This window comes from Rhopalosiphum maidis, chromosome 2 (genome assembly GCF_003676215.2).
Source record: "Rhopalosiphum maidis isolate BTI-1 chromosome 2, ASM367621v3, whole genome shotgun sequence".
Lineage (NCBI taxonomy): Eukaryota > Metazoa > Arthropoda > Insecta > Hemiptera > Aphididae > Rhopalosiphum > Rhopalosiphum maidis.
In genome coordinates this window covers 89980653-90004691 of record NC_040878.1, presented here as the reverse complement: position 1 = coordinate 90004691, position 24039 = coordinate 89980653, and the positions used below count along the sequence as shown (strand labels likewise).

Sequence of the window (24039 nt, the reverse complement as noted above, 5' to 3'; positions counted from 1 at the left end):
TCAGGAGATAAATGTATTACTGTAACTACATAAATGTGTAATTTGTAATCTTCACAATATCTACAATACTTATAATTTCGCGTATAAAACTATTAATCGTCAGATCGATTTTTATTTTATATAATGGCATGACAATGATACAATGCGATTATATTATGCTTAAGTATTTAAGTTTAGTTGAGTCAATACTTATATAACACGTATAGAAATTTCGATGTGAATCTTGTGTTAATCTTGAAATTATAAATAATATGCAAAGTGGATTGTGACATCCCGATTGCTTTCACCCTTTTCAATGTATATCACCGCATCAGTTAACTAATGAATAATTACATTGTATTACATTGTACAACTGAAGTAAGATTTTTGGGAACCAAGACAAAGGAAACATATAGAAATGCTCATATCAAGAACATTAAAAAAAAAAAAAAATAGGATAGGTACCTTTTTTATAAGATAAAAAAATCTTAAGAACCAACAATAATAAATATTAAAGAATTAGAGTATATATACTTATATAGTGAGTAAGCTCACTTATTATATTCACTCTTTTTATAGAAATTTTCACGAGGGCGCCCTTAAAGCCCCCTTCCCCCACCTAGTCGCACCTACAAACCATAAGTGATACATATTATACAAGCAACTAAATAGCTTTCTATATAACTTTTGCTATTTTCCATTCATAGAATGGAAATATAAAAATATAAGAATCAACAAAACATATAGTTATTTTACTCTCACCACACCCGTAATCATTAATCCCACAAGTATAAAGTTGCAACACCAATGGTATTATTCCTACTATCAAAAGCGGGTTTTCTGTAATATGAAAAAAAAAGGCATAAGATTTAAAATATAATAACGTTTAATATTCTTGTATATATGTATTATGTATATATATATTATACATATCAAATATTATACAACCATATAATTTATAACTACAAAACAATAATTAATACTATATCAGGATTCAAGATTCACAGTTGCAACTTGCAATAGGATATCGGCGAAATTTAATTAAATTTTCTTCACAGTCACTTCTGCAAATAAATACTCTTCTGAGTGCATAATTTCGCCCTTTTGTAAACCAGTGTTTTTAGCTACAAATTTTTAATTTTTAAGTGTTTGTGCATTGGCTATGCGTAAATAAATGTATACTGTTATTCTAAAATATATGTTTCTTGACATCATCTCGGGCGAAGCCGGCGGTAATTCAGCATCTATATACATATAGATATATGCATACAGGCACTATACACACGCTAAGAGCGATCTGCAACAAACGAACGTGGGTCCGATTTAGGAACCAATTGGTATAAATACAGTGTAAACCGGTGCGGTAGCGGTGGCGGCGTCGCTCCACAACGAAAAGGAAGTTGTCTCGGGCTATATAATATATAATATATAGTGTATAACGTCGTCATCGGAATGGCGGCACGGCGGGGGTGTGCGCGCAAACTCACACGCACACACGTTATATATATATATAACACACACACACACACACACACGTGCATGCGTGTCCCTAAGGGTAGCGGCGGCGTTCAGACAAGATACGAGAAGCCGGGTGTCTCGATCGTCGGCCATCAATCACGGCCGTGGTCCGAGAGAGGCTCCTCCCGCGCGCGCAGATGTATATGCACGCCAGCGTGTTGCTGCGTGATTCAGTATATATACATCGGTCGGCATTACAATATACGTACCCACACACACACACACACACTACGGTGAATAATATAATATATTTTTTCACGGAGTGGGGGGTATTAACTATATATATAATATGCGTACAGTCGAAGTCTTACCCTGCGGGACGCTCCCCCACCCCGCCCCGTACAGTTCTTAATTTAGAGCACGTTCAAGGACCCGCCCGCCATATCTCTCTCTCGGTCGAGATCCCATAGTTATAATATAGTCGTCGTCGTCGTCGTCGTCATCGTCGTTGACTGCTGCAGTCCCTTCGGGAGTTTACATAACATCATACATGTCATATACGTACGTTATCCTCCGGACGCTGCACACACCATCATCGCCGATGTCGATGTCCCGCGCGTTATAATACACCTATAATAATAACTGTAACTTCGATTTCCGTCGAATACCGTTCGCAGTTGTACCTACCTACCTATATAGATCGCACACGATAGTCGATTTCCGCGGTGCGATAAAGATATATATAGACGCGGGTCGTCGAAATGATGATGGACTCGGACTCGGCGTACAAGCCCAACGGCGATTACCTCATGTCACCGTACAGCTGGCATACGCCACAAGATTTGCAGCAGTTCACCAATGCGCCTATTGTGTACCCTTATGGCGACTACGGATCTGTGGTGGTCAAGTCTGAGTATGACGATGATGTTTGCGGGGTAGGCAATGGCGGTGGCGGTGGTGGTGGAGTCGGAATCGGTGGAGACCTCAACTGCGGTAGTGGTGGAGATGGCTGTGGCGATATTGGAGTCGGCAGAGGCGGTGGTAGCAGCAGTTCACCCGGTCTGGAACATGACACGGTAGAACCGAAAAAAGGTTTGCATACTTTTGCATATGCAATATATAATATTAACAGCAATATATGAGTATCTCTATGGTGTCTTTATTGTGTATATGATATATTATATAAGTACGCGATTTTGAAATTTGATATAGACGTTAAAACTAACTATTTTCAATCAATTATATTGTAAAAATTCTCAAAGTTGCCAACGCAATAATACAAATTTCCACAAAATATTAACTAAAAAATTACATTGTCCCTTTTTTTATTATTCCAAGTAAATAATCGTTTAAATATATATAATGTTATTATTTTATAGTTTTAAACGTTTAAAAGTTATATGAAATATGTAAAGAAAAAAATAATTTTTTTTATAACTACTATTATATTATATCTACAAATGTCTAACGTATACATTGTTCTTACACAATATATTATTGTTTTGTATTTTTTGTAAGTTTATGAATTTCGTATTGAATAAACTGTGTCAAGGTGCCTTATTTCCATCATCCCTTATTTTATTTAAGTCTTCCATAATATAAGTCTATAAATACCCATGCAATTAATGAACTTTAATATTAATATTAAAATTAAAATCAAATTAATTAGAAAGCTATTATAACGTTATTATAAAATTTATATTTGATATATTGAAATAATCAGAACAAAGTTTAAATTCCAAATCATAATATATACAGCACAAACTATTTGCTGTATTTTATTAAGCATTTTCGATTTCAGTTATATATATTAGATATAAAACACATTAAAATATATATATATATATTATGTAAAATTTATGTATTATGTATATTAAAGAATATTATTAACCCATTAAAAGAGAAAAATTGTATAAATCAAAACATAATACATACTTGTAATTATTATAATGAGCTTGAGAATATAACTGTTTAACTATATATTTTGTATAATTTAAGTTGGCATCAACACAATGCTGCATATGCATGAAAATGTACAATGTATTGCTGCAGGTGTGTGAGCCGTTGATTTGAATATCAACAAAAACGTTTATTATGTATAATAATATGATTAAGGCGCCAAAAATAATTATCCACTCAAAAAAATCATGTATAAAAAGTGACAGTTAAAAACTTAATTACTGAAAAATAATACGTATTATTACCAAGTTCATAATAATTACAAACACACCTATATAATGTTTTTATTTGTAATATTTTTTTAATGAATTAATATTTATTATTTATAACGTATAAAAAATTAGTATAAAAAATAGTTTTTCTTTATTAATAAAACTTTCCATACGAATATGCATTAATAAAAAATCCAATCAGCTATAACTCTATATTAAGTAATACGATTATAACGACTATAAGCTTAAATAGTTAAGTCCGAAATTTTTCAGTATATAATAATGAAAACATTATCTCGAAACAATCTGTGTGAAATATAATATTATATAATTAGCTATAACCAATAGATTGCACACATACTGCTATAAGTAGTGAAAAAACACGTCGATAACACATTATTATAAATTATATAGGAATAATACATAAATACATACTTAATATTTTTCCGCAGCGTTGTTACACGCATGTAAACTTTACGAATGCAATGTTAAGTAATAAGGTATATGACCAGAAATATTTCATATTGCAGGAAAGAAACGATCGTCCAGATCGAAAGAAATTCAAACGCCGTTGAAATCGAGGAGACGATCTCCACAGACGCCCGAAGAGATGCAAAGCCAACGGGTGATGGCCAATGTACGGGAACGACAACGGACACAGAGTCTAAACGAAGCGTTCGCGTCTCTCCGAAAGATCATACCCACGCTTCCTTCAGATAAACTATCGAAAATACAAACGTTGAAGTTGGCCACGCGGTACATTGACTTCCTATACCAGGTACTACATAAAGCCAACACGGAAGAAGTGCCCATGGTAGGACATGTTGATTCAGATTCTCAACACTCCATCGGTAAGTGTTTTAGCACTTTAAATATTACTATAGATACATGGTATATATTTACTATGTAATGATGGGATACATTTGAGAGCATGTCGCCTAAGAAACTTTAAGAAATTTGAGGTTCTTAACTAGGGTGCAGGTGTAATTGCAGTTATGAAAAATAATTAGATGTATTCGCAGTAAATTAATACATTTATTACAATTTGCTATGATATGTGTATTATTCTTATGAAATCAAATATTACATAATAAAAACCACATAACGATATTATCTCGAATATTAATTGCCACTTACAAGTAGTCTGAAGTAGGAATTATTGTTTTTTGGATGCTATAGCTGTAGGCTATAATATAAGTCATAACAGATTGATATATTAATAATTAATAATTAGTATACTGACTATTGTAAGTGTATTCCAATTTTTAAAATATTTTTACAGAAGTGAGTTGTTCATATCGTTCCGGGGATAAAATAAAATAATAATAAAATTATTATTTGGCGAATATTAATTTATTAATTTTGTGCCTAAATAATAATAAAGGTATATAAAGCTATATAGGTTATAGATACAATAGTTACATATTATTATTCTTTTTATATAGGCACTATTTATTGTGAATATAATGTAATATAATAATATATAATATACATAGCCGTATATGTATTTGACATAATATACAAATATATACAAGTACACGCGGTACCATTGTTTTTGAACGTTTTTACCCAAAACTCACGTTTAAAATGGAAAAATTACTATCATTATTATTTTCATTATATTACGGATGTAATTTGTCATTTTAGTTTTCAATAATTTCACAATAATATATGTTTGGGTATTTTTTTACTCAGACCCTTAGATAATTACGCTGAGAGTCTAATCCGCGAGGGCACATTCAAGTCAATATGCATGCATACATTGCATGTGTATAGTAGTTATTGAATAGGATTATCTGTTTCGACGATGTCCCTTCACTGTCGCAGCTGATTTACAAAATAATAATAAATAAGGGAAAAAAATTACAGCATGCGGTCTCGGTCTATTATTATGAAATAAGAAAAAAGTCACGTTTGACACGATTTAGGGTTTTACAGGGAGTATTCTGTACTGGAGTAGGTAAACTAAAATAATATCTTCGTGTTTTTCAATTTATATATATATATATATATATATATATAATGTAGATGATATAACATACAACAGTATAAAGATTAAATAACTTCCACTTTTGTTAAAGTAATTTTTTGATAGTCTACATTTAAAGGAAAATATACAATTGCTGAACAACAAGTACTTCTAGTACAATACTACAATACGATTAATCCGTATAAATAAATCAGTAATTACAATAATATTAATAATATTATTATATCAATATATTGATAATTTTTTTTTATCATTATTGATTGAACTCGCTGTGACTATGGCTATTGGTTGCCTACATATTTATAAGAATAGATAACTATAAGAATATTCAATATTTCAGTGTATATTATTATCTATTTATTATTAAAGATGCATATTTACGTAAGTTAGTGTTGTATACGTAAATTAGTATTGTATATATTATATGGGACATTGGTGTGCAATAAAGATATGTATAACAATATAAATAATACTTATAATGTATAAATATTAATAATATAAATGCTGGACTATTAGGGTTTGAATGTGTAATGTGTCGAATGTTTTAAAATTAAAAATATTTTTGTAAACTTAATTTGTACCCAACTTTTTATATAACCCTACGCTACTGCACCAATTACTTATCAAATAAGCTGTTTAAGTGAGTAGTCGATTGTTTAATAATGTCAAACGCTAATTCTGATCCTTTTTTACCATTTAACCGTACCTTATATTATCAATTTTGTTTATATCCTAATATTATTTATGGATTTTTTTTGTCGTGAAATTTTATGCAAACTTATAAATTTATTTTGTACTTCTTTAAATTGTATGCATAGGTATTATAATTTCTTTACAAAGAACATCACTTGTTTGTCTGTTTATACTAATAATATACAATAAATAAACTCGAATATAGAATTAAATAAATGTAGAATTGTATCTATGAGTATAGAAATACAGTATAACACATACTAATAAATATTAATTATAGAATATAAAAATAATATTTATACTATGTTTTACAGCAGTACATCGTTTCTTTCGAGAAATAATATTTTATCCTTATAAGTAATATGAATAATAACTGATACCTATACAAAAAATATTTATGATTTAAAATTAATGTAATGCATAAATAAACTTAAAATCTTTGGCAATAATCCGAAATTTATTTTCACTGATAAACATACTAATGCGTTTAAGTTATTTTGTTTGTTTATAGTAAGTGTAACCAACTAGGATAAAGTAAACAGTTTATGCGTTCAGATTAAAGGAAATTTCAATAGGTACTTATATATATTATGAACTATGAAAATAATATTTATTTTAAAAATACCAACAAAATTACGAGTCAGAACTGTAAATTGCAATAATATTAAAAATTTACTTATTTATTATACATATTAATAATTTAATTTAATTGTGTTTGCCTCAAAAATAAAAATTAATTAAAATATATCATGTTATTATTAAATTATAACGATTAGGTAAGATTATTATTATTATATTTAATAATGTGCATTTTAATTCAAATGATAAGAGGTTAAATAAAAGAGCGCACGATGTTAACCTGCAAGGCACATATTTGGAGTATCAAAAATAGTATAATAAAGAGTCTTTGCGACAGTACCTGTGAACCATATAAATGAAAAAGGCCGCGTAGTTTACCGAAGCAACAGTGGTTAGATGTAGTAGCAAAAAGAAATAAAATGGATCTGAAACCAAACTGAAATGGAAACCATAATCGAACATTTCAACCAACAAAGAAGAATGAAAGAAATTATAGTATTGATTGTAAATTGCTAGTCGGTTTAGTCGCCTAGATAGTATATAGTCAGTTATGTTAAAAGAAAAATTGATAATAATTAATCAGTAGCTACATTAATTATGATTATTAAAATGTATGTATCTATATAGCTGTTTAATTTTTGAAATTATAATAAATTAATATTTTTAGACATAGGTACTTGAATTGGCAAAACTTAAACAAAATTAGGGAAAATGTCCCCATGATTTTTTATATTTTGTTAGCCCGTTTAATCCACCCTCCCAACAGTCCCAACCCTACCCCCAAAATAAACGTCTTTTTATTATATAAAAAAAATATTTAGATATATGTGTAAAAACAAAATTTATTTTAAAGCAAACATTTATATTATATTACTTTTGAAAATGTATAACTTAAAATAACCAAGATCATTTGATAATACTGATTAGGTAACACGCTATATACCTATACGAACTTCATGACTTAACCTTATAAAATAAAATTCAAAAACAACGATCAATACTATAACAGTGCTAACTGATAATATATATATTATAATTTATAAAACCACGTTTATCAGTAAATTGACTGGTATTAATATATTTTATATAATAAATCACAATAATTATAAATAATAAAATAATCAATAAGATATGGTATCTGGTATTTCGTGCATTTTGAAAAAAAATACAAAAATAATAAGAATTTATCTTCTTCCAGTATACTCTCACTTGTATATCAAGCATTGTTTGTAACCCTAAAAGAAGCGTCTAAATAAAAATAAATTTCAGCTAAAAGCGTATCAAATTAAAATGCAATATGTTCTTAATGCATTTTAAGTGTTCAAATTTTTATTTTATCTCATTTATTGATGTTATTATTATATTTCTTTTTCTAGAACAAGGATCTTCCGGTACTGGATCTTGCACTTACGTTGCTCATGAACAACTCAGTTATGCGTTTAGTGTGTGGAGAATGGAAGGCGAATGGAATAACGTCAATCAAGAATAACAATTTTAACATTTAAATTAGCACATTGGGTGGGGGTGTTTATACATCGAAAAGTATTGATATGCAACTAAGTATTTCCTTTTGCAGTTTTGCATTACACACATATATATATATATATATATATACCTATTTAGTATATGTTATGTATATTAAATTTAAAATTATGTTTAGTTTTTATACTTTTTAAACGTTAAGATATTTTTTATCGATTTTTATTTTTATTATTATTTTTATGTACAAAAAGTCACCAGTGTATAAATATATTTTTTATTAAGTTTATTTTTTCTATACGTGTGTGGACAATTTTTTTCTCGATTACTGCAAAATCTCGTCTGCGATCGTGGTTGGGTGGGAGGAGGCCGTTCACATGCCTTCAGATTAGTAATAGTGTCTAAAAATACATTCGCGTCTCACCATTCCTGGGGGCAGATCAATCGATTGCATTTCGCGTGTATACGTATAACGCGTAGACAAAAATCCGAAAAAGGAGGGGACAAAATATTAAACCGGACGTGACCGATGATGTTGACTTCCTGTGGGCCTTTTATGATTCTAGAAAGCGCTAAATTTATCAACACCATCCTGCCATTTCTTACAAAATAAAACTTCTGCCAATGAATAAAAATAATGGTTGAAAAACAATAATGCGTCGATTGGCAAAAGAGGGGAAAATAATTTTATTCAAATCACGTATAAAAATAAATATGTAAGATTGCAGCATTCGAAATTTGATTCTATAAAAAGATATAAATGTATAATATACTAATAAGACAACAAATAATGACGTAGTGATGTGATATAATTCATATATAAAATAATTTAATAATTTTACTGTAAGTATTACCGTATAGTTTCAATAAAATTCAGGATCAGGACTCATTTATCATAAGATCTACAATAATACAATTTTTGTTTGTCAACAAAGGTACAAAACGATTTTCATGTGTGTTGCTTATATACATTGAAACTATTCTCTAATTCCACTATTTTAACTTTCAAACATGGAGAATATTAAGGTTGATTCTTCAATCATACTCATCTGAATCTTTTATTTGAATAAAAAATGTATTTAAATTCTTATCCATGGAAGTTTTAAAATGACCATATTTTCAAATAAAAAATAAGATTTAAATAAGATTTTTTATGTAATTTAATATTAATGTCCTATGGAGATACATACTTCTTTTTTTAATTAGAACTAACCTTTTTTACTGTAAATTATAAAGCAGATAATTATTTTTAACATTTTGATGTACCTGTATGGCTATATTATATCTAAATCGAAATTCAAACAAATAGTTTCTGAATGTTAACATAATGTATATATACCAGAAATCTACTAAATATAATAATATTCAAAAAAGGTTTTATGAAAACAAAACTATAAATATTATAGATGCATACTTAATATTTAATCTAGCATTTATTATAGGTAGTAGGTACTTAAACATTTTTATGAAAAATATATTTTATACAATTTTAACATACATTAGGTAATATTAATTTATAATTAGTACTACTTTAGTAACTACTAAAAATTTAAAATCATTATAGCTTCATAGCCCTTATAAAATTGTCCAAAATTATTTATAATTAATCTATAATAATTATCTTTATGATATAGAAAGTTAAATTACTCAAAAACTACACCAATTCGAATTTTTATTTAGATATATCAATATTTTCAAGAAAAAAACATTTACTTAACAAATTACAGGAATAAAAGGTGATTCTCAAATTCTCAATTAAAAAACAAAAGTTGGTATCGCCACAGAACAATGGTAAACAAAATCTAACAATATCTGAGTAACAATTCATTAAGAAGGTGTACTTAAATATTAATTATTAAATGATAAATCATGGAGTCAGCATGTTTGGTGAATCATTATCTATATAAATAATAATATGTTAAACTTCCTACTAGATAACGTACTTAAATGGAAAAGCTGTAGTCGGGAAGTGATTTTTTTTTTTAAACGCGTATATTACACTATTATTATTTTGAAATCTAATATTAACGATAGTCATAGTATTCCTAATTATCCATAAATAGGATTTTGATTTATGACTAAGTTTAGATATTTCTATATACATATAATAAATACGTGTGCAGCATTGACAATATAATATAACTTATTATTATTTACCATGGTGAGTTAATTAAAGCGGTGACGGACCAAATGCAAAGGGAAGATAATATTGAAAGATCATTAAAAACAATGTCTGTCCCGTTTGTGCAGCTAGCGCAATCGTTAAACGTATTTAATGAGCTGAAAACGAACCGAAATTTATGTGCGCCCCCGTCACAACTCAACTGCAGTAGCGGCGTTTTTAATATTCTTATCCCGCCATGTATTCGTGTATATAAGATATAAGTATATAACGTACATATTATATTATATAGGTATATAACACCATATACATTGTGATACTGTGCGCATAGTCCACCGCCATCATCGGTCGTACCTACATTACTTGTATAGAGCACAACAGACGATACTCCACATCTACCACGCTGGCATTTGGTTCTAATTAGACACTGGGGCAAATCTATATCCCTATAGCAGTATGCTTTATACGGTCGGATTGTTAATTGTGATCCCTGTGACTATTATTTAATTATTATACTATACAATCACCGCTGAAGATACAGTATATCAAAATATCAAGTGCAATATTATAATAATATGTAATATAATATATCTACGGGGTGATCCATTTAACGTAAGACTCATTATGAGTTATTATATCAAAAAATACCATAATAAATCTGAGCACTTATGAGTTAAAAAATTAATTTAATTTTAACATTTTAATGAAATATTGTGTATTTATTTTTAACTTTTTTTATATATATTATATCTTTATATAGGTAAGTAATCTTAATTTAACCAGGTTAAAAAAAATTAGCTTGTATAGCTTTGGAAAACAATAATATTTTTTAAAATATTTCTTTTAAATAATTTTAAGTCATAATGAAACAACTTTTTAAAAAGATCGTCATTAGAAAAATAAAAAAAATAGTTTTTTTTTAGTAATTATAGTCGTGATAATGGTTTTTACTGTTTTAGACTTTAACTCTTGTTAAAAAAATCAGTTTTTAAAAGACTTAAAATATATTAAAAAAACTATTTACAAAATCGTTAATATAGTTTTTTAAATAATGAGTGTCTTACATTAAAAGGATTCACTGATCCACAGATATTCATACTCATTTATAATATAATAAGTTGAAAAATTCCCAATAATTCTCAATCAAAAAAATATCGAAAAATGCAGAGTACAATAAGTTATTATACTTATTATTTATTAATCCTAATTATAATATTATCAACTAATATCATATCAGTTAGATATTCAAATTTTTCAAAAAAATTTCCAAAAATCAATATTTTAATATTTTTATTCAATGTCAAAGGAAAAAATTGAAGTGAGTTTAGTGAATCATCCATTCTGTATATATACACGACATAGACAATAGACATACAACTAAACATGGTTATACCTGTTAAAAAAAGTGAATAATAATAGGTTATATGGAATATGTGTACCGAATTCATCCAATGATGACGTGCCTGAAAAATATAATGATAATTCATTATATACGGCACAATAATTTCAAGCGTTCAAAACTTACGATAAAGTATCAAATTACGCATTTGAAAAATTTTTTACACATTAATTATATTATTTTAGGAAGTATAATATAATACATACATTTTTCAGTAGTTAATTAATTTATAATTTTGTTTGAAACTAAAATATTATAATGAAAATTTGTTTTAAATATATATAGGTAGGTATATATTTATTATTTATATAATATTGAGCTTATTCGAAATAGTCTATAAAATATAGTTATTTTTATTTTAGATATAGGTACCTACCTAATTATTTAATATTTTACATAAACTGTAAAATTATTTTACGATAAATAATCGAAAACAATAATTTAATGTCGGGTAATCGTAATCCACAACATGGAATTAGCTATACACAATTATTAAGAGGACGTCTAACGTAGGTGTGTTATTGTCTCCATTCTATAATTGTACAACATAACAAATTTCGGAGACTTCATTTAATACTTTAATTGTTTAATTACTATGAAAGTTATGAATATTTAGAAACTATAAATTTTTATAAATTTTAAAATAAACATGGCAAATAAACATTAACTTAAAAATTAAAATATCAATAAAAACCTCTGAGATGCCTAAAACCTAGATAATAACCATATACCTTTAAATTTTATAATTGGTCAATTTATTCTAATTTTTAATTTTTAATAAATGTTTTTTATCCTTCCCCCCTTAATTATTATAAAAAGTAATATGAATATTCAATTTGGACCTTCCAAAGTTCCAAATTTATCAACTAAATCTCAACCAGAAATCTCCATTGAAGATGATGATTAGAGCATTTTATCTACTTGAAAAAGTATTTTCAGACGTAAAAATAAGTAAATAAGAAACACATATTATTGCAAAATTAATGTATGTTTCACTTCACTTAGAATCTACAACATACACAATACACATATCATATAAAATAATAATTATCAAAATTATAATATTATCACTTTATTGTGTGTATAATATTTATATAATATATATTTAAAATATGATCAATTTTATTGTACAATGTGGTCGGTTACGTCTGTATGTGACTACTACAGTGCATCACAACACTTAATTTTATACCACATATAAATGTTGACATAAAAAGTATGTTATGACAAAGGGATATTTTATACCCCGCTCCCCCCAACGTCTTTCGGGTATAATATAATTATATATATATGTATGTATAAGGAATAGGCTCGCAGAGAGGTCTGTCTCACGACCCTCTTGTGGGAAGATAGACTTATAGCCGTGACAGATGTTGGTTTTTTTTTTATTATTATTATTATTTATTTTCTGAACATGACGTAACGCATTAATCTCAACGCCTCGCGATAATATATATATATTGTCACTATATTTTCTATACCACTATAACAGCGAACGTGAAAAATCATAGTGGTATTTTATTTTAATTTATAACATAATTAACTGATTTTTCATACATGTAAGTAAATAATGGCCATATATACTAACCTAACGCAGTCATATAATCACATTCAGTCACACAAATATACTTTTAGGTACATATAAACATACTAAAATGACAAACTGTAAAATTATTATTGGTAAACAATATTGTAGACATATAATTATATAGGCACACCATTTACCTTATACCTACTATACATATACCTATACCTTATCTACTATATTTTTATTTATTATTATTTATTTATTAAATTTGATATTTTGAGCTTCAACTGCTTGTACTATAGGCCCACAGTTTGGCTTACACTAAATTATTTACATTAGATTAATATTTTTCGACTAAGAAATTAAATTATTTACATTTTTAAATAATTCAATATTATTTCGTATCTACATAGATTTTCCATTATAGTGAATTTCTCCATAAAATTAGATTATTATTGTGTCATCGGTGATGAAAGTAAAAGAAAAGCAACGGAGGGACGAGGTTAATAAAAAATCCTCTTAATTTAGAGTAAATGGAAATTAATAAATTATTGACTTTCAAACAATTGAATTGTATAAGTTGTAAACATAACTTGAAAAATAAGTAAAATATGTAGTCATAGTCGTAATTTAATATTTATATCAGGTGAATTTTTTAGTAAATTTAATGTAATTTAAAAATATTTTTGGTAAAAGGTAATAGCTAAAAACATATTTTATTTTTTTAGTATTAATTATAAGTATATTTTATTATTATCACATAATTTGATAAAAAATGTATGATAAGAAAATAATTATATTACGTTTATAAAAAATATTGAATATCACAGAACAACAATAATTAATATATTGTCGTTTATTATTATATTTTTCAAACATTTTTAAAATCTGTTCCTACTTTGAACAAGTAGTAGTTAATAATGCATAGATATATTAATTATTAATGTTATGTCTATATAGTATTTTGTATACAGAGTGTACCTAATAGATGGATATGACCAAAAAAAAAAAATTTTGCTACTTAAACGTATGAAAAAAATTATTAATATTAAATGATGCGTAAACAATTTAAGAAATATAGTTATGTCAGCAAATTCTCAAAAATCATATTTTTGAAAAAAGTTATTACGTTCCAAATTAATTTAATCAAAAAAATACTGATAATTTAAAAATAATTCTAAAAAATAAACTATTTGGCTTAGATAAATCTTTTTACCATCAAAATTGTTCTTATAATCAGATTCACAAATCGACAATTTTGTATTTATCCAAAAACCATTAAATTTTTTTATTTTCAGTACTAAAAAATAAACATAGAAAAATTAATTATACATGTAGCTCTGGGGATTCTTAAATCTTAATAATAATAATAAAAAATTGAAAATATTAATTAGAACAAAATTTATTCCAAAAGTCAGTTCTATCTGTTACACATTGTATATTAATTTTAATATTAATAATATGTTATGGACTACGTATCCCATACACCCACTATGTATGTGCGGTTTTTGTGAAGTGGTCCAATTGGATTTTAATCATTTATTTGACTTTCATATTTTCTATAATTCATAATAAGCTCTAATAATAATAAATCTTTGTTCCCAAAAATACATATACCTAAATAAAATTTGACTGTTTGCCAATAAAAATAATACAAAATTAAGAACATTTCGAATAAATTTTATATTTTAAATTTTTTAAAGAAAAATATATATATACATTTATTTTTCTGTTTAGCATACTACATTATATTGAATTCGTCGGTCTGCGGCGCGTTTTCGCTGGACAGAGTATTTTTTGATCACGAATACGTTTCCCGCCATCTAGTCAACCAGTCCCCCTAAGGTGGTGCAACTGTGGACGAAAGCTCGCGTAGTTGTGATCGCCGTCGCACGTCACAGCCGACACAACTGACTGTTTGCTCTTTATTTTGGTCTCCGGCGTTCGGCCAGTGCGGACCTAGTCTTCCCACACCCGCCATCTTCGCGTATGTTGCAAATTTTGTTTTGGTCATGTCGTTGTAACGTGCCTACCCGTGTCTGCCTCACACGCAATAGTCCAGCGTGATCGCTGCTGTGTTGTGTTTTACGTCCAGTTCAACGTCTTATTCGAGCGATACAACTCATCGCTGACACCGACCATCCGTCGTGTGTTCCCGTACTTACGGTCCGTTATTATAACGTGACGTATAAATGTCAGTAACAGGGTGTCGTGAGAGAAACAGCGTCATACATCGCTCATGAACACTTACGCATATAGTCGCGTGTGCCACCCACACCCTAGACGTGATCGTCTCGCATCTCAAGCTGCTGTCGCTTTACTAATTTGGAGGACCGAAAGAATAGCCGCAGCATTATCCTGCAATCGTAGACACGACGACGGTTTCCACCGAAGCGGTCATTGCAGGTAATTTGTTATTTTGTACCTTGTTCTCAGCTGTAAGCTCCCTGTATACGAGCGGAACACTGCTAGGTGACTTATTATTCTATATTTTTGTATATCTCGGGTGCCCATTCGTTAATTATTATTATTTATTGTATTTATCATCCTGTTTATTATTTATTATAACTGTGAGCGCCGAGCGCTTTACATTGATTATATTATTGTTATATACCTATACACATAAACTGGGCAACCTTTCAACCATAACCAACATCTCGCAAGTCGTGTCCGATAACCACGAATTTCCAAAAGTAGGATCGAACTCGGCATCAACAAGTATAGATGAATTATATTTAGTAGGTAAGTATTTTAAAATGGATCTCTTATCTGCAGACCCGGATTAAGAAATAAGCAGTGTAGGCTGTAGACTATACAACGACGGATTTAGGGGCACCACATGCTGTCCTGATATTATTTATATTAAAATATCTAAAATCTGAAATAGTAAATTAAAGCCGGTATCAGGAGCCAGGCGGTATTACACTTACTTGTAGATAATAATTATATATATATATATATATTATTATTATATTATTTATATATTTATTATTATTATTTATAATTTTGAATCCTAGTTTTTAACTCTAACATAATATGTATCTTATATTTAATAATAATTATGCAAATTAATTTTCAAAATTATTATTATCACTTCACGTAATATTATAACGTTATATACTTATATATTTAATGTCGTAAGCATTTAGTAATAGATGTATACTTAATACATTCCTATATTTTGCATAATTGAATAATACCTAATCTAACCTAACCTAATATATTATACTTTATATAATAAAAATACTATCTGGCTGTTAACTAAATTACTGACCATTCGGCAGCGAAAATTATCAACATCGTACGTATTGTTTATAAATAACTATGCAAATTGTTGACAAAAATGAATAATAACCTATTTCATAAGAATATCTGATATTACTACATTCGCTCGATACGTCGTAACCTTCCTAAACCTTACCTACTTATTAAATAAAAACTATATATGCTCACGTTGAGTTTCATTGCGTCACCCTACATAATAGCGAGAAAGAAAATGTGGGAGTATAAACGATACCTGCCTCCAGCGGCGATGAAAAAAATAATGGAATATTTGCAGGTAAATAATTTATCTAAGAATATTAGCCATATTGGGGTTTAACTCGAATAGTTTATAAAAACATAAAGTAATGGAAATATATTTTTAACCTCTGTAAGTTTCTACCCTCAGTATATAATTGCATTGCACCTACTAACCGTCCTTTCTAGATATAACATGCAACGAAGGCGAAACCAAACCGCTACAAAAGGATGAGGAACAGGTGAACCGGATGTCTACCAACCGCAAATTGCAAAACCCGGTGTGGGAGGCCATTACCGCCGAGGCTGGGCAGATAGGTTGGTGGACTTCCAGCGATCACAAAAGCTGGCACAACAGCCGGAACAATTGACGGAAAGCGAACATTTTAACGATGCGGCGAACCTAGATCCCACTAGCTGTTCGTCCGAACCAACGCCAGCGGTAAAGATTAAAACGGACGTGCATCGGACGCGGTTACGAAAAATTATCTGAAGCTGAAAGAGAAGAGAAAGGCCAGGAGGCAATTGGCTAACGAGCAGCAACGCCAGTTAGCCATGCTGCTTGAACCAATTTTGGACCTGGAGGCTTCGGTGGTGATGGACCTACTGGCCAACGAGCCAGTACAAGCCAGCACCGAGAAAAATAAAACGTGTTAAGCGTTAGACACGGAGCCGAATGTGCTTAAAGCACAAGCTAATCGCCAATTGGCAAGAAGTGATGATCAACATTTTGACGAACCGGTGAACTCAGGTCTCACTAGCTGTTCGTCCGAACTAACGCCAGCGGTAAAGATTAAAACGGACGTGCATCGGACGCGGTTACGAAAAATTATCTGAAACTGAAAGAGAAGAAAAAGGCCAGGAGGCAATTGGCTAACGAGCAGCAACGCCAGTTAGCCATGCTGCTTGAACCAATTTTGGACCTGGAGGCTTCGGTGGTGATGGACCTACTGGCCAATGAGCCAGTACAAGCCAGCACCGAGAAAAATAAAACGTGTGAAGCGTTAAACACGGAGCCGAATGTGCTTAAAGCACAAGCTAATCGCCAATTGCCAAGAAGTGATGATCAACATTTTATCGAAGCCTTGAACCCTTCTGAATATAGAACCCTACCGTCCGAAAATGAAAGAAATACACTATACTTCGTTTGGGCGGATGAAGTAGACAAATATTTACAAGATCAAACAATGAAACAACTTATAAAGAAACATGGAACGTCCTACACTAATTGTGTTCGTGCACGTTGTGTTAAATTATCTTTATAATTGTAAATTATTACTGTTGTAATAAAATTGTTTCTGTGAATAAAATTTATATTAAGATAGTTAGGAGTAACTTTCAGAATATAATATTGAAGATATTGATAAAAGGTTATAAGAATACTAACGAGTAACTGACATCAAATGGAATGTTCGGAGATCATTATCAAATGGTGAACATATTGTAGCATTGTATGTGTTATTTACTTATTATGTATAAATTGTATACATTCTAGTTCTAATATCAGTAATAACTAATAATCGATAATTAGACTAACATATTTTTAAAAACTTATTCAACTAATTATCAGTAGTAGCGTACCTAAATAGGTACATTTTATTAAAAATAAACCGTGGCAACATATTAATATATTATTGTCTTTGTTAGGTATGATAATTAATACATATTTTTTTACGTATACAATCGAAAGCTGTATGTATATAATAATACCATACGAGGTGTTCATTATCGGTTGGTAGATAGATTCACTGTAAAGTACGAAGTAAGTAGACAGTTAGATCTTTGTGATAAAGTAGAATAAGACGATAAAGAGGCTATTTATATCTTAGCACTTTTAAACTTTGCCATTCATTTTTATAAAAAAAATATTTTTTTAAAGTTTTTCATAGAATATAATATTATAATGTTTTTGTTATTAAATTACTAAATTTTAATGTCCCTGCAACATGGGGCAAAAGTTATTTTTTTAGTTCTTTCAATCAACTTTCTAAGACTATTAAATTTAAAAAAAAAATCATAAGTATATATTAGTTACCATATCTTAAATAATATGATATAGTGTAGAAGTTTGAAAAATCAATTTGATTTATATATGGCTTATAAGTCTTTGAAGGTTAGACTTTCCACTCTACCTAACGTTCCTCTACGACCTATACGGATGTCGAAGGAAATAAACATAGGAGGATACTTATATCCTTTGTGGTAGATTAATAATAGGTACCTGTTTTGGATTTTTTAATAAAATTTTCCATAATATATTGCAAAAACGTCGGGTTTTAGAACACTTATGCAAAGTGAGTAATAAAAAAAAACGTTCAATTTAAAATATCTGAGTCTCTTTGTATAGTATAGATCCCACACGTATAGTAATGGAATTGAATACCTACTTTCGAGTACAATGCAACGTTTGATTAAATGGATTGCTGAATGAATCAACACTCAAAGTAAAAAACGATCCTTATTGGTAGTTCATTTTCGAAGAAAAAAGAACGTTAAATGAATAAACACCATTTGTAAATATTGCAGTATATTATAACATAATCTATCATGAAAACTGTTTTTAGATAATAATAAATATACGCGTATAATCTATTTATTTAAAACACTTGAATAAAATTTCAAGCTCAGAATTGTATGAACGAGTTTGTATTGACTTATAAAGTTATAAACATCGATTTTCTTTACAGAGAAAAACTAAAGAAATCACTTTGCTATAACTATATAGTATAGATATAATCGTTCTTGAGTAAGTTTTTATTATAATGGTTGTGTTAAATTTTAATTAAATGATAAATTATAATGCATACGAAATTATGAAAACGTTTGAGAGTTGGCGGCGGGAGATTATTATAGTGGTATATAATTAGCTTGAAAATAGTCTAAATATTTTATGTTTTACAGATTTTTTTAAAAATTAAATTAAATTAAATTAAATTTTTTGAATTATCTACAATAGCAAAACGTTCAAACTTTTTATTTTATCCTTTAGTTACCTATACGCAGGCGCGTATACAGGGGGGGGGGGTTGGGGGTTCACTTTACTTTTTGGACCAAAAGTATATCAGAAGTACCGTCGTGGCCATCAAGAAAATTATAAGAGACCTTATTAATTATTGAGTTAAGTATACTTACATATTTTTAAATAAAATTGATCGTCAAGTTGACGACGTTTTATATAATCATCTGAATTTAAACGAAATTAGATACCTACCTATTCACAAGTAAAAACGACTTTCTTATTTATTTTAGTTATTAGTTATATAATTCAGAAACAAATAATCGTAGATACTTGAAATTTTAACTAAATGTTTATATTAGAATTGCCTATAGATAAATCGAATAATAAATAAAATACAAAATATTTAACTATTTTTGAGGTTTTTAACATTTTTGATTTTTTGTTCTGTCAATAAGTTTGAAAATTCAATATAATACTACCTATAAGGTTCTTGATAAGAAAAAAAAACCGTCAACTTAATGATCACCTTTTTAATTACAGTGATTACAGTGATAAAAATTAAGAACCTTATATTAAATTTTCAAATCTTAGGTATGTGTATTTAAAATTATATACCTACATTTTTAATTAAAAAATAATTTGCAAATTTTTTGTTTTGAGAAAATATATTTCTCCGGCTCACACCAATAAGTGGGTTTATAAATTATTAACCATGGATTAAAGATATATTTTAATCCACTGTAATAAGTGTAATCACCTTAAATTTTATAATATACAAAATTTATAATATGATCTAAGCTTAGTAAACTCTAAAGTCTAAGGTAAAAGTATTAACAAGATGTCAAGATATTAACACTATTAACACATAAAATGTTTTGTTTACCATTAATATTATGACCATTGACCACTTTTAATAAAATTAATTGATTTTAGTTTAATCTTCTGTTAACTACAACATATTTAATTGGTAAAAAGTAAACTATTTAACCGGCACTTTAATAACTAACCGACTAAATTATCTATATAATAATAATAATTTATTTAGCAAATAATTTAAATTTACACTTCAAAGATATATGTTTGCAACTCCCGTTTAAGCATAGAGCTTGTTTTGGGGAGTATTTAAGTTTGAGTTCAATACATAGACCTTATACTATAGTTTATAAGGTCTATGGTTCAATACATTATGAATAGTACCTACGATAAAATAAAAAAATATTTATAATCTTTGAGATAATTTAAACAAAGAATATATTATATAATAATAATTTTAATTTATAATTTTTAACGTTGTTATAACAAATCAATAATCGAGAAATCTAGAGTTTTAATAAATGATTTAAATATACAAACATTTTTAAAGTTTTAAGTTATAAATATTAATAGTAAGCTACTTAAATAATTGAGTAGCTGCGGTTATAGAGCTTTTTAGATCAAGTTGTTTTTTAAAAATAAGTACACAAATGTTAATATTTTCTTTTTAATGGGTATATTATATGAGTGATTCACCGTGGCTAGATTATGCTTAAACTTGTAAAAACTTAATAAAATATGTCTAAAATATAATTTATTAATTCATAGAACGTTAATTATAGCTCCAAATAAACAGAACTATTGCAATAAATAATAATACGTAGGTTTCAACAACAAAAATTGTATTGATATATTAATTTATTAATTTAACCTAACCTATCTAACAAGAGTAAAACCTCAATAAGACAGAACTTCGGTAAAACGGAAACTCTGGAAATACGGAAAATTTCTTTGGTGCTTTTTTTCAAATTTCATTTTTTTTAACCCCGCCAAAACGAAAACCCCATTAACACGGAAAAATTTCATGGTCCTAAGCGATTCCTTTTTATTGAGATTTTACTGTGTATAGAAATTGAAACTAAAATTTAAAAACTTGTCCTGATGTATATCATTTTTATTTCAATAATTTATTTTATATATTAGGCTTGCATCTGCAAAGAAAATCAACAATTGAAAAATTATGTACCTTCCTATAGGTATATAGGTGTACGCTATCTACTTAAGATATTTATGGGAACACTAGGCTACTAGCTGATCTACTAATACAACATAGAAGTACTTACGTGAAACGATCCAATGTGAAGGAATTAAGGAAAGCGTGAACTTAGGAATGAAGTCATTAAACGATGAATATTGTAATAAAATTAATATAAAGTCATAATTAATATTATATATCTATCTATAACCAATTTAAACTATTTAAAGTATAGTGTATATACCACAATAATAATTTAATCGACAATTAATAATGGAATGCGGAATATATAAGTAATAAAATATGTATCTAGTCAATAATCATCCTGCCTAACAGTTACCTAGGTACACGTATATGTAGTATATTGAATACATAGATATCATAATAAATATTATTTGTACCTACTATAGGTAGTCAATACTCGGTTCACATACTAATTAAACATTCCACGATGTTAAGTCCGGATCCAAATTCACATTAAAACTTCATATCCAAATCGTTCGCTTATTAGTTATTTTATTTTACTAATTGATGTTGAAAATTGAAATTATTGGAATTATTAACTATCTTTGACGCATAGGCGTGTCTACAGTGGCAGACTAGGATGCCTGTGCTCAGTGCTGCCTCTGCAATTTTCGAAAGGCGCCAGTCAACCTAGTTTTAAATCTAGTGGTTTACAACTTTTATTCAGAAAAAAACCCACAGCAATTTAAGGGAGGAATGGGACATTTTTTGATTCATTAAGGTGGCGCCAGTCATTAGTTGGGCCTCCCACTGTGGATGAAATCTAGTTACGCCAATGCTTTGACGATTTCTATTCGCCATACATTATAGATACCAACCTAATATAATACAATAATTGAAAATCGAAGCATTATTACTTTTAAGGCCTTTACGTGCCATTCAGACTCGTGCCCACTAAAATTATATCTTTCTATTGTTATATTATCATCTATCCAAGACCGTACCTAGGAAAAGTGAGGGAAGGTTTAGGGCCCTATTTCTATCATACGTCTGTTCTCTGTTCCTAAGCTTCTAATTTCTTCTAAAATAGTTTTCTTCCATTTTCTTTACATCCTTCCCCTTGGACTCTTTCTTTATCATTATGTCTTTCAGTAGTATCAGTACTACTTTCAACATATTCCCATCTCTCATCAGTCTACAATATATAGCCCATATCCTTGTTTCTCTAATAATTTAATGAATCAAACCACATTTAATAATAATAATAATAAAAATAAATATATAATTTATAAAGATATAGTATTCTATTATATGTATAAAATATGTTATATATTATTTAAAAAAAAGATAAATCAATCTACCTAATAACCAATATAAAATTAAATAACAAATACCTTATAACAAGATGAAATATTTAAAAAATCCTCAGAAATAGAGCTGATCCACTGACCGCACTATGGTTTTTTACATGCAATAATTTACCATTAAATTCAAATTTAACATAATCATAGTATTTATTTGTCATATGAATGACATAACCATATTTCTTTTTAAAGTTAAAAATTTCTGTTTACTAAATATGAATAAACCAATATTATTCCCCTCCCCCTACCAAATGAGTAGCCTTTTTTTTATTAATTTCACTTAGTATATAATAATTAGTTAGAAAAAAAAATCAATAAGATTGACTGTTGAATGAAAATTTACCATATTGCATGAGTTAGAGAGTAAATTAATTGTGCTAAAATTTAATACCTAGGAAAATATATATTGTCATAAATGAGTTACGAGTCAATGAGCCATGACCTACTCGTACATAAAATTCTGGGATAAATTAAATTTTAAATGTGTAATCTTATAAAATTTCACTTAAGTGTTTGAAATAAATTATTACCCCAAAACAAATTGTATGAAAGGTTTTTGTTCATAATATTAACAACAATATTTGTATATAATAATAAAATAAATATTTTTTTTAATAAATCACTTAAAACACTACAAACTCAACAACCAAATCAAATGAATCATATAATTAATAATTAAAATCCATCTGTAATAAATATCACATACAAATAATTTATTACAATAAAATAAATTAATATTTCAATTTTTTTTTTATAATTTGGACATTTCAATACGGGATAGAACATATTTTTATAAAATAGTTTTTATCAAAGATTGTACACACGAC

General features: G+C 28.2%; 2 protein-coding genes across 2 annotated transcripts; both read left to right on the top strand.

The window, feature by feature from the left end:
* The first annotated feature begins 1924 nt into the window (after nt 1-1924).
* On the top strand, nt 1925-8486 carry LOC113553263 (twist-related protein-like). Its single transcript, XM_026956493.1, has 3 exons — nt 1925-2529; nt 4139-4459; nt 8247-8486. The coding sequence occupies exons 1-3, from the start codon at nt 2199-2201 to the stop codon at nt 8357-8359; spliced, it is 765 nt and encodes a 254-aa protein (XP_026812294.1). The 5' UTR covers nt 1925-2198; the 3' UTR covers nt 8360-8486.
* Nucleotides 8487-15398: 6912 nt separating this feature from the next.
* Nucleotides 15399-18241, top strand: LOC113552655. The gene is made up of 2 exons (XM_026955501.2): nt 15399-15804; nt 17107-18241. The coding sequence occupies exon 2, from the start codon at nt 17817-17819 to the stop codon at nt 18180-18182; it is 366 nt and encodes a 121-aa protein (XP_026811302.1). The 5' UTR covers nt 15399-15804; nt 17107-17816; the 3' UTR covers nt 18183-18241.
* Nucleotides 18242-24039: the final 5798 nt, after the last annotated feature.

Bases quoted from the DNA above. Each gene is read 5' to 3' on its own strand.
- LOC113553263 (XM_026956493.1), top strand. From the start codon at position 2,199: ATGATGATGGACTCGGACTCGGCGTACAAGCCCAACGGCGATTACCTC. The intron at 2,530-4,138 runs GTTTGCATACTT...TTCATATTGCAG, and splicing joins CACGGTAGAACCGAAAAAAG to GAAAGAAACGATCGTCCAGA. The intron at 4,460-8,246 runs GTAAGTGTTTTA...TTCTTTTTCTAG, and splicing joins AGATTCTCAACACTCCATCG to AACAAGGATCTTCCGGTACT.
- LOC113552655 (XM_026955501.2), top strand. From the start codon at position 17,817: ATGCTGCTTGAACCAATTTTGGACCTGGAGGCTTCGGTGGTGATGGAC.